Source organism: Dasypus novemcinctus, chromosome 8, assembly GCF_030445035.2.
Source record: "Dasypus novemcinctus isolate mDasNov1 chromosome 8, mDasNov1.1.hap2, whole genome shotgun sequence".
Taxonomy (NCBI): Eukaryota; Metazoa; Chordata; class Mammalia; order Cingulata; family Dasypodidae; genus Dasypus; species Dasypus novemcinctus.
The window spans coordinates 124,470,119-124,480,999 of NC_080680.1; the positions used below are offsets into that span (position 1 = coordinate 124,470,119).

The window sequence follows — 10,881 nt, forward strand, 5'->3', positions numbered from 1 at the left end:
AGGCCACCAGGAGCCAATCCCAGGTCTTTCTTCCCCTGCTGCTTGGAAGCTGGGGTCCAGCAACAGGTGAGAAATGAACTTTGCATGCAGTTCTGGGTCCCACAGCTTTACTGAGCAATTCATGAAGCGGGCAGCTCCCACTCAGAAAGTAGCAGCGAGCTCCCCCGCAGGTGTGGAAAGGGGAAGCTCCTGGAGGGCGAAGCGGAGCCCGTGAGGGGCGTCCTGCGTCTCTACCGTGCACAGTGGGGAGCGGACGGACCTCGACCAGTATGCCTGTCGTTCTGGAGAAGCTCTCAAATGGACTGAAACTAGCCTCAGCCCCAGGGGCTGCTTACCAGCGGCCCTGGAAGGTATGTTCCGTTTTCCTGGACAAGCCTGCAAGTCTATTGTTTTTGTTCACGGAAAGGGGTCTTCTCCAGGGAAGCCCCCATGCAGGTGGCCATTTGATTTAACAAGGGTCTGTCTTCATACTTATTACTCCTTTGAGCAAGAATTTGGTGTTTGTCTAACACAGATCATTGTAATGTCACGCACGTTTATGCTGTCATTTAGACAAAATAATGCTCAATTAAAAAAAATGCATCATCATTATTAAGAACAACAACAACAAAAAGGGTCTGTCCTGACCCAAAGCCACAGCCTCTCTGGAGCTGGTCCCCAGGGACAGATGGCCTGTTCTGGCTCAGTTCCCGCCCGGGCCTCGGCTCTGAGTCTCTGAGCTGCTCACAGGCCTGCACCCAAGTGCTCACGGGTGGATGCCAGGCCTGCTGCGAGCCTGAGAATTCCTGGGGCAGAGGGATGGACCAGATGGTGACAGGCCCGGCCTGGATGGGGGATGCTGGGTGGACCCCACTGAACTTGTCCACACAGGACCCCCAGAAACTCAGGAACCCCAAGGGCGAAGACACACCTTGTGCGTGTTCTATGGAGTCCCTGCTACGTGCCACACCAGTGAAAAGAACTCCGCGCAGACCTCCAAGCTCCAGCCACACTTTCCCTAAATCTGTTTAATTTCCGCTGGCTCTCACTGCCGCCGCCCTGGCCCACCCCTGACGCGATGGGAGCTCCGGCCTGCAGGGTCACCTCACAGATATCCCGAGGATGCTCGGCCAGGAGAGCCGCCCAGCCAAGGGTACTCCTTCTGGCGTCAACACTGAGTGGGCCTAACAGCCTCCCCACCGCCAAGGACGAGCCTCGAGGCAGAAGAGGACTTCCAGCCCACCAGGGAGGAAACCGCATGCAGCGCGCTTCCCAGGGGGCCGGCCACGCCATGACAGGGTGGGGTGGGGGTGGGTCAGGCTGCAACTCCCAATTCCAGCTAGGCATACAGCTCTGGACAAGCCACCGGCCTCCAGGGTCTCCCTAGAGAAAATGCTGGGCCCTGGGGGGTCTGAAATGGAACCTGGGGGGGGGGTGAGGGCGAGGCTGCATTCAGTGAACACAGGAGTATATCCGAACTAGTAGCAGGGACCGAAGGGCAGAGAAGGGCTGGGAATGCCAGAAGGACCCGGGGCCGGGGGCTCCCAGTGGAGGAACGGGCAGGGCTGTCGTTTTCACTGGGGAGGAGAGCGGCCGCATCACGGGGAGTGGCTTGAGCCCATCCCGGGATGTGCTCTGGGGGCAGGAGGGCCCGTGGGGCCCTGGGCCTCGGCCACCTTTTGGGCCTGTGGTCGGTACAGGGCCTCGACCTGTCTCCGCTTCTCCTTGGCCCGGTTGATGACCACGCGGAAGAGCCTGCAGAAGAGCTGCACGGAGGCGGGCGAGTCGTCGTTGCCGGGGACGGGGTAGGTGATGAGGCAGGGGTTGCAGTTGGTGTCCACGACGCCGACGGTGGGGATGTTCATCTTGGCTGCGTCGCGCACGGCCACGTGGGTCTCAAAGACGTTGTTGAGGGTGTGCAGGAAGATGAGGAGGTCGGGCAGGCGCACCCCGGGGCCGAAGAGGACCGGCGCGTTGGTCAGCAGGCCGCCCTTGAAGTAGCGGGCGTGGGCGTACTCGCCGCAGGCCTGGGCCGTGTTCTCGACCAGGTGCGTGAACTGCCGGTGGCGGCTCACGAACAAGATGATGCCCTTGCGATAGGCCACGTGGGCGGTGAAGTTCAAGGCCTGCTGGAGGTGCACGGCCGTCTGCTCCAGGTCGATGATGTCCTGGCCCAGGCGGTTCCCAAATACGTACGGCTCCATGAACCTGCCGGAGCCCCGGGGTGAGCAGCGAGCTCCTCTGGGGGGCTCGATGCTCCCCAGCGGCACCCTCTCCCTGGGCTGGCAGTCTGCGGCCGCCCCCCATGAGCAGACGGCACTATCGGCCCCCGGCAAATAAGCGATGGTGGGGGCCAGTCGGGGGGCTGGGGAGCAAAGCGCTTTGGAGCGGGCAGGCCTGGGCCGCTGGCCCCGTACGGCCCTGGGACGTGGCTTAACCCTTCTGACCCCCCCGCCCCGTTGCCAGCTCTGTGCCCCTAACACAGAGATTCTGATGGAACTAAACCCACACGATGGTTCTGGAGGGTGAACCGTGAGGTCAAGCCCTCAGCCCCTGTTGAGGTGGCCCTGCTCTGGCCCTTACCAGCATCTTCCGGGCCAATGGACAAGGCCCCTGTGGGGCCAGGCTGAGGGGCTGGCAGGGCAGCAAAGGGCTCCAGGCCAAAAGCCTGAGGGGTCAGGGAACCCCAAAGGCACACACCTGCTGCTCCCCTGGGTAGCGGGACCACGGAGCTGGCCTTGCCAGCAAGGTATCCACACTCCTCCTCGCCTCCAGCCCCTCCCCAGCTCACTCCCCCTCGGCTTTTGTGCCTTTTCCACCTGACACTGCTCAGAAGGGCATCACTGACCTCTTTGCCAAACTCCTGTGCCCTGTCCCCAGCTCGCATGACCCCACCACATATCAACACTGGCCTCTGCCCTGCCCGCCTTCTGGGGCTCTTCCCCGGCCTCTGGGCCTCGGGCCTCCTCTGCTCTCTCCCCTCACTCTCCAGAGGGCCTCAAGGTGGCCCTCCTCTATGCCGACTCCCACTCAAGTGCCCCTGGCCCAGGCCTGTCCAAGTGCTCGGCCCGCTTGACCTCTCAACTGGGAGGGCCGAAGGTTCAAACTCAACAGGACTGAGGCTTGTGCTTTCCCTCGAGGCCTCCGGGAGCCACAGTCGATACCCCGTCACCCCAGCCCATGGAGCCAGGACCTCCCACTTGTGCCACCAGTGCACACCCCACACGGCTAGGGATTCCCACCCCCACCTGTGCCGACAGCCGGCCTTGTGTCCCAGGTGCACTCGGGCATCGAAGAGACTTCTGATGGAAAATAATTCCTTGACATTGAAGAAGTCAGAATGCTTGAGAGGCTCATTCAGAATCTGGTCATCGAAATCTGCAGCGGGGAGGAGGAAGGGAGAGGAGGCAATGGTCACCCACACAGTACACAAAGACAGCGGAGCACTCCCCACACCGTGCTCCTGACTGTCGCCCTGCCCACAGTGGGTGGGCGAGAAAAGCCCAGCAGCTGGAGGTGCCCAAATCCACAGATCTGGTGCCAATCACTCCCTTTCAGGAGACCTGTGACTCCTAAAACCCGAAGCTGGGTTCTCATCTCAACTTTACTCCTGGCCTGTTCTCGACTCTTAAGTTTCCTCACTTGGAAAGGAGAGGGGTCTGCCGTCTCGGGTGCCTTGCTGGAAACTCCGCAGCAGCGGCTAGAGCCCAGTAGGAGTATGGCAAAGCACATGGACACAGGCCCCTGTCCTGAGCCTGACGCTCATGGGTTCCTTGGGCACACTGGGGTGAGGGGAAAATGGGGAGTGCTCGGGTGTCCTGACCCTGAGCTCTATGCCTCAGTGGGTCTATGATACTCTTTAAGGAGTCAGGCCCTATGCTAAGCATTGGGCGACCATGATCTCTCTTACCCACCCTTAGTTCTATTCAGGGGTAAGAGAATACTGAGCTTCAGGAAGGAGTCCAAATTGACAGCTCAGGAGGGGGTGGAGGCAGCACTGGGACCAGTGGCCACCAAAGCCGGTGGAGCGGGGAGGCTGGTGGGGTTGCTGAGAGGGCAAATCATGCCAGTTGGAGCCAGGAAATGGCCAAGGAGGGTGGAAGCAGCTGCCCCTTCTCTTTTCCTTGGCCCAGCCTCCCTCACGGCTTCCTATAAACTGCGTGGCACAAGGGACTCTTGGAGGCCAGCAATATTTACCCAAACCAGGGCCCTGCCCCCCCACTCAGGGAACTCCACCTCCAGCAGTGTTATCGTTGCTGTCTTCAGGTTCGCTGACAGCAGTGGCCAGGCTGCTTCCAAACGTCCTGCTGCTGAGCCGGGACGCCCCTGGGGTCGCCTTGTTGAGGAAATCCAGCCAGAACGGCCTGGGCCAGGCACCTGGGGAAGGAAGCAGAGTCTCCTGGCGCACCCCTCCGTGCAACTGCCGGGGTCCCCGGGTGAAGGCCACTCACTGTAGCCTGCTCTTGGGACCAAAGAGTCCTGGTGCACGTGGAATCGTCCAGCAGGCCCCGGATCTTAACCCGCTGTGCGCGCGGTCCCTTCCTGGGCCCGATCAGAGCCCTGGCCCCCGAAGAGGTGCCCCGGGGCAGGCCGCGCGGCTGGGGCTGCCGGACCATCCGCTCGGACGCGAGGGCCTGGACATGTCAGGCCGGGCCTGGGAAGGCCGCTCCTCAGGGACCCCCGGGTCCTCACCCAGCATCCCGTGCCCGCCCCGGCCCTCTCCGCCACGCCGGTCTGGCGGGGCGGTGTGGGCCGCGCGCTCACCCACGCCAAGCAGTCTGGGCAGCGCGGCCACGGCGGGCGCCATGGAGCTGGCAGACAAGGGCGCCGGCGGGCGCAGCACGCATGCGCGGGCCCGGCTGGGCCGAGCGCACCTCTTCCCGCCGCGCGGGGCCGCAGCGCCGCCCTCAGGACGGGAGGAACCCTCGCGCGCTCCTGCCCCGCGCCGTCTTTGGATTCGAGCTATGGGAACGCGCGGTCGGTCACCCGCGGCTGCTCGCGCGGCGCCAGCCCGCCACCCCCTCCCCGGGCTCGAGCTCAACCTGCCGGGGCCGTGCACGACCCCCTGACCCGACTCCTGCCCGTCGCTCCCGGCTCTCGCGGAAGGGGCTGTGACCGGAAAGGAGGGAGGGGACGCGCAGAAGGGGGCAGGAGCCGGGACCACGGACGGGGGGCACGGGAGCCCCTTGCCGGGTCGTCGCCCCCTGTCGAATCTCCTGCCTCCTCTAGGCGCTCGCTCCCCGCCGGCCCGAGGAGACCCGGAGCCACCCCTTACGGGAACCCGCTGGGCCTTGGGCCCCTCACCTCCCGCCAGGGCGGCTTCCTGTCGCTTTCCGAAGCAACTTTTCCTTTCTGGCCCATACTTGGCTTAGGAGGTCCCCAGAAGTTAGCCAAAGCTCTCGCCTACATTTAGACTCGGGCTATTGGGGGGCTGCAGGGACAGGGTCAAGGGGCACTCCCCGGGCGCGCGCAGTTATGCCATCGCCCGCTGAGGGGCCTGGGAGAACTTTAGCCCCCTCGGCTTGCGGGTGAAGTCTCGGGATCTGGGGCTTCCTCTGCGGGGCCCCCCCATCCTGCGCGCTCTCCCCTCGGCTTGGGAAAAGCGTCCGCACGTGCTGGGGCGGCTTTGCGCAGGCGATCCACGCAGCCACCTGAGCGCACACGGTCCAGCAAGGAAGCCCTTTTGAAGTCCCCGAGCCGCCCAGGCCCTAGGCTCCTCGCAGCGGAAAGTTCTAGACCTTGCCTTTGTAAGGGAAACCCGACATCCCCGCGAGGGGCGGTGGCGGCGCGGCGCCTTTAAGGGCTGCTCCCGGCTGGTCAGGTGACCAGGCCGTTGCTGAGCAACCGGACGCCACGCGGCTCGCGGCGGCCTCTGCCGTGGAGAGCCGGTTTCCTGCCTTTTCTTTTTTCCTACTCGTCCCTCCAGTAGTCGGAGGCATAATGTCCCAGGAAGATCCCCAGGCGTGCGCGGAGCCTGTTGAGCAAAAGGCCAAGGCCCCCCCGGAGAAAACCAGCGACTATTACCACGTGAGAGAGGACCTGCCCGCCCGGTTCAACAACCCGGGGTGGTTCCGCGGCTACAGGTAAGGAGGCAGGATCTAGGTGAGGGGCTGGAGTCCCTGCCAGGACGCATGCACGGAGGAAAAAGAGACCACCTCCCCCTCAGGAAGCAAAGGGACCTGAGCTGGTCTCTGCCAGAGTCCCCCCTCCTGCCCCCCACCCCCAGCCTGCCTGGCGGCTGGGACAGGCATAGCTTGCTGTGAAAGTGCAGTCTGAACCTTTAGAACATAGAAACGGAGGAGCCCTGGGTCAGGGCAGGTCAGGGCAGTGGGGTGGCAGGTGCAGGGACTCCAGCGCCCAAAGCCTGTGACCTGGTTAAGTTGCCCCTCGTCACAGGCCTCAGATGCCCTCCCTGCAAAATGTGACAACAACACCTCCAGCACCAGCTCTTGCTAGAATCGCCGACCTGCTGGCTATTAGAGTGGGTTGAGGACTCCAAGGAAATGACAGTAAACATTTGTTATTTTAGGGATCCAGCTGAGTACCTTATGCCCTCCATCCAGTTCCCCCAGCCCCCCTATGTGTGAGGTCTGGCTTCCCAGTAGAGACAACGGGGATATCGAGAGGTATTAATCACCTGAGGTCTCCTGGCTGGATGAGCAGGGCTGGGAGGTGGGCCCGAAGTCCACTGGGTTAAACTGTTCCACTAATAGGCGGTGTTGGTATTGCAGACCCCAGGCTCATCTCTCCTTGACCTGCACCTAGGCAAGGTGGCTGCTCAGAAGCAGAGGGACCCACTGGGTGGGAGGTCTGGAAGCTGAGCCACAGCTCTTGGCCAATTGGTTAACCTTCCCAGGATACGACAGCATGTGCCAAGGCCCCGTGGTTCTGTTCCCCGTGATTCTGTCCCCTGTGAGGCTCAGCCTGCTGGGCTGAGGACCAGGCACTCGCCAGCTGGGTGCTTTGGGACAGTGGCGAGCAGGTCAGAGAGCCTGAACCCGCCGGGAGGGGCTGGCCCTGTACACGGGACCTTGGTGGCAGCATTGCCCTAAGTTTGGTCCATGGAATACCTTAAGGCTGTGGCTTGGGTGGCATCTGCATAAATCAAAGGAAAGCTGAGTGTGTTTCTCATCTCCCAGGACCAAGGAGCCTGCCTCAGTGTACAGGACCAGTAACCAAGCTTACGGGGGCAGGGCCCCCACCGTGCACGAGATGCCGGTAGGTGGGAGCAGGGCTGCACATGGGGGGCGCGTCTAAAGGAAGGTTAAAAACCTGGCTTTCTCAAAACAGCACATATGAGGGAAGGGGAGGGGAGAGCCCCAAACTTCGGATCACAAAGGCGGCTGCTAATAAGGCAAATTCCCACATCGTTTTGGAATGAGGAGGGTGGAAATAAATGGACAAATAAGTTGAGTAATATCCTGCTTTAAAGGGTGGGGAAAGCCCGTGGAAACTTGGTGACAACACCCCCTGAGGTTTTCCTTCATCCTCATTCCCACAGAGGCATAACATCTGGTCGCATAAGGTGACATTTGAGGCAAAAACAAAAAACCTCCTTTATTTCTGGACTTCCTAACTCATTTCTTGCGAGATGAGCCTGTGACCTTCAGAGGCAGTGCTGCTGAAGGTCAGGCTCCATTCGTGGGCCCCCCGCTTCTGGGAGGTTGACCTCACACACCAGGCGGCCCCTTCTGCAAGCCCCTTGATGGGCCTGGTAGGTCCAGTGTAGGGCCAGAGGGACCAGCCAGGTGTCCCGTGGATGCCCAGGACACTAGAGCCATTCATTTTGGGGGTCCATCATTTAGAGATCAATAATTGCTGATTGAGTTGCTTTGCAATGCTGGATACTTCCTAGAGCACTTGGGAGTCACTCTCCCAGGTTCCAGTCGTCCTGAGTGTCCCCCTCAAGGACAGTCTTTGGACCCACTGGCTAAGACAAGCACCGATGTCTCGGCTTTTGTAAAAGGCTGCTGAGAGCATGTTCACCTGTAAACAGCGGGGTTTCCCGTTCACTGGGTGTCTCCGTCCACCGGGCTGCTCTGACAAACACCACACCCTGGTTGGCTTAGACAGCAGGCAGCTATCGACTCCGAGGCTCTGGAGCCACAAGCCCGATGTCCAGGTCTCAGCAGGCTGTGCTTTCCCCCGGAGGCTGTAGCGTTCCCATGCTGGACTGCTGGAATCCTGGTGTCCTGTCACATGGCCCTCTGCCCCATTATTTGGCTTCTCCTACTTCTGGCTTTTCCTTCGTGTCCAATTTCCTTTTCTACTGGGCCATATTGGCAGAAGGCCTGTCCCCATTTAGTCTGTACTGTACTGTAATAACAGCATCTTCCAAGGTCCTGTTTACGGGAACAGGGGACCTGACGTGCCTTTATGGGGAACGTGATTCAACCTCTACACTGGTATTACCTGGATTGGACCACTAGGCGTGAGACTGCTGATAAGGCAAATGTGGAAATAGGTTCTTCCTGCTTCTTATCTACCTTCTTTATCTGCGTCAGTTTTCCAGCCTCTTGATGGAGTGTGGGTTCTGGACTCAGCTATCAGTGTTTACTTTCCAGGTGGGAGCAGAAAATAGAAATGCTTTCCATTAAAAAAAAAAAAGCATCAGAACCATTTTCTTTGCACTTGCTTCCTGCCAAGGAGACAAATAGCAAGTGAGACACCCACTTGAGACGGTGATAGTCTGAGGCACATCACCTGTCCCGGGGAAACTATCTGGCAAAGGTCCAGGCCACTTAAATGAGACATCTCAAGGTCACCTGATCTTGCCGATCTTGCCGTTTTGCTAGAATGGTCCCTGCTGCTGCGTTCTTGCACACATGCATGGCTGCGTGTGTCCTTACCACACCCCTCTTTGTGAGCTCAGTGCTTCTCAAACTCGGTAGGGCAGCCCCTCCCCAGACCTCTCTGCTGGGGGGTGAGGTGATGGACATCGGGTTTTGTTTTTCTTTAAAGTTCTCCACATGATACAAACACACAGTCTGAATTTTAAAAAGCCACAGATGTAGATATGAACTCCTTCCCACAGAAGAGAAAGCTGAAGTTCAGAGTGGTCCAATATCTTGCAAGAGTAACCCGGCTAGTAAAAGCAGGACTTGAAGTCGCTCCAGGCGTGACCCCCCAAGTTAATTCTTGGAACCACACCCAGCGTGTGCAAATGTCACACTCGGAGGCCGTATAATTTACCCTTCTGGGAGTGAAAGAGGCACTGTTGGTAATTATGATGGAATAAAAGGCACACATTGGGATGGTCCCAGGCAAACTGGCCACCCTGGCTGTTCTGCTTCCCAGGGGTAAAAATGCCATTGTCTTGAAAATTCTTACTTTTCTTCCCAGAAAGTATTTTATCCTACTTCGAATAAGTTCTCCCAGCACCTTGCTGCCGGCGGGATGTACCGCAGCACCGCCTTCAACGTGAGCATGGATAAGAGCGTGGTGTCGGGGCCCGGCAACTACGTCACCCCCTACGACCCCCTCGACTTCCACCCCAGTTACAACGCCAGCAAGCCGTCCATCTGCAGCTGAGGGTGGTGGGGGCCCCCAAGTCCCCTCCTGACCCTGGTGGCACTGGCCCGACGCCCTGCCATCCCTGATGCTGGACTCTGCCCGCTGTAAAGGCAGAGCTGCCGGGGCTCCCTGGAAATGCTTTTCCTCTCTGGGATAGAGACATATGTAAAGGGAGCTATAATTCCCTGCCTTTTCTATTTTATACTTAAAATGTATATGGAAGAGATACTAATTGCTTGACTCCCAAATAAAAGCATTACTATGCCCTGGGTTCCAGGACTCGTCTGACATCTGTAATCTGGGAGCAGGCAAGCTGGAATCCAGCCTCGGCCTGGATGCTGGGAAGGCACAGATAATCCCACTGGTGTCTTTATTTGCAAGAGCAACAGATCACCCAGGCTGAAATCTGTGCAAGGCCCCAGAGGGAGGTGGGGAACCCTGCCCTGGCTGGGCCAGGAGGGGGACTGGGTCAGGAAAGCTCCAGGCTAGAGCAGGCAGGGTGGGGTCACTGCTTGTCCCAAGCAACAGCAGGTGGGTGGGTTACCAGTGAGAATACTCGGCCCGGCATAAAGGGGCAGGGGCTGGGGCAGAACTCACGAAGCCAGGCTGGCCCCTGCTGCTCACCCTTGAAGGGGGTGATGTGGACGTGGGGTCCTAGCCTACTTTGTGTTTATTTTGAAATTTCAATACAATTTTTTTTTTCCAAAATAAAGGAGGCAGGGAACAACTTGTATTTTCCTAAGGCAGCAGTAAGTACATTAATGAGTGGACTTTCATCTATCTGTAGTCCTAAATGTTTTCTATGAGTTAGAGGGTCCACACTAAGGAAAAAAACCATCTGTGACAGGATCTATCTTTCAGACATGGATTTTCCCCCCTTCCTTTATGAGAGCAACAAATGCTTGTTACAGGGAATCCGGAAAATAACAGAAGACTGCAAAGAATAAATCATTCTGGAAAACCAAGGAAAAGATCTTGTTTACAGATTTTTATCCCAAGGGATTCTACATGAATTTGGGAAGAAATTAAGCACCATGGCTGGTTGTTTCTTCATTTCAAACTTTTTATTATTGATATACAGAAGTAAACATTTTGGCAACATTCTTAAGGTCCAATATGGAACAGAAATTGTTTCCAGAGAAAAATCAATATATTTAATAAAAAAAGACACAGAAGTGAACCTGAAACCAAGATTTATGTAAGAACTTTCTTCTTAGCTAGAAAATCAGTGGATTCCACTGAAAAATTATTTTTTATAACCTTCATTAAAATGACCAAAAATGCATGTGGATAACCCTTCTGTGTTTAGCTTCTGTTGAAATTTTTTAAAAAAAGAATGTCTTATTAACTCTACTGAAAAGAACAAATTCCTTCCTCGACAGCTGCTTT

At 57.9% G+C, this 10,881-nt stretch overlaps 2 protein-coding genes across 3 annotated transcripts; one reads left to right on the forward strand and one right to left on the reverse strand.

The window, feature by feature from the left end:
• Positions 1 to 90: 90 nt before the first annotated feature.
• Positions 91 to 4,839, reverse strand: MRPS2 (mitochondrial ribosomal protein S2). Of its 2 annotated transcripts, none has more exons than XM_004483197.4 (4): positions 4,744 to 4,839; positions 4,216 to 4,356; positions 3,228 to 3,357; positions 91 to 2,187 (listed from the first exon to the last, which is right to left on the reverse strand). In XM_004483197.4, the coding sequence occupies exons 1-4, from the start codon at positions 4,784 to 4,786 to the stop codon at positions 1,578 to 1,580; spliced, it is 924 nt and encodes a 307-aa protein (XP_004483254.1). In that variant the 5' UTR covers positions 4,787 to 4,839; the 3' UTR covers positions 91 to 1,577. The 2 variants fall into 2 exon arrangements, with proteins under 2 accessions (XP_004483254.1, XP_004483253.1); XM_004483196.4 differs by having other exon boundaries at positions 569 to 2,187; positions 4,672 to 4,817.
• Positions 4,840 to 4,918: 79 nt separating this feature from the next.
• Positions 4,919 to 9,763, forward strand: PIERCE1 (piercer of microtubule wall 1). Its single transcript, XM_004483199.5, has 3 exons — positions 4,919 to 6,062; positions 7,119 to 7,197; positions 9,322 to 9,763. The coding sequence occupies exons 1-3, from the start codon at positions 5,920 to 5,922 to the stop codon at positions 9,508 to 9,510; spliced, it is 411 nt and encodes a 136-aa protein (XP_004483256.1). The 5' UTR covers positions 4,919 to 5,919; the 3' UTR covers positions 9,511 to 9,763.
• The last annotated feature ends 1,118 nt before the right edge of the window (positions 9,764 to 10,881 follow it).

Coding starts and splice junctions, on each gene's coding strand:
- MRPS2 (XM_004483196.4), bottom strand. CDS start 4,786: ATGGCGCCCGCCGTGGCCGCGCTGCCCAGACTGCTTGGCGTGGGTGAG. Junction 4,357..4,671: donor GGGCGGGCACGGGATGCTGG/GTGAGGACCCGG, acceptor TTCCTTCCCCAG/GTGCCTGGCCCAGGCCGTTC. Junction 3,358..4,215: donor CAACGATAACACTGCTGGAG/GTGGAGTTCCCT, acceptor TCCCCGCTGCAG/ATTTCGATGACCAGATTCTG.
- PIERCE1 (XM_004483199.5), top strand. CDS start 5,920: ATGTCCCAGGAAGATCCCCAGGCGTGCGCGGAGCCTGTTGAGCAAAAG. Junction 6,063..7,118: donor GGGTGGTTCCGCGGCTACAG/GTAAGGAGGCAG, acceptor CTCATCTCCCAG/GACCAAGGAGCCTGCCTCAG. Junction 7,198..9,321: donor CCACCGTGCACGAGATGCCG/GTAGGTGGGAGC, acceptor TTTTCTTCCCAG/AAAGTATTTTATCCTACTTC.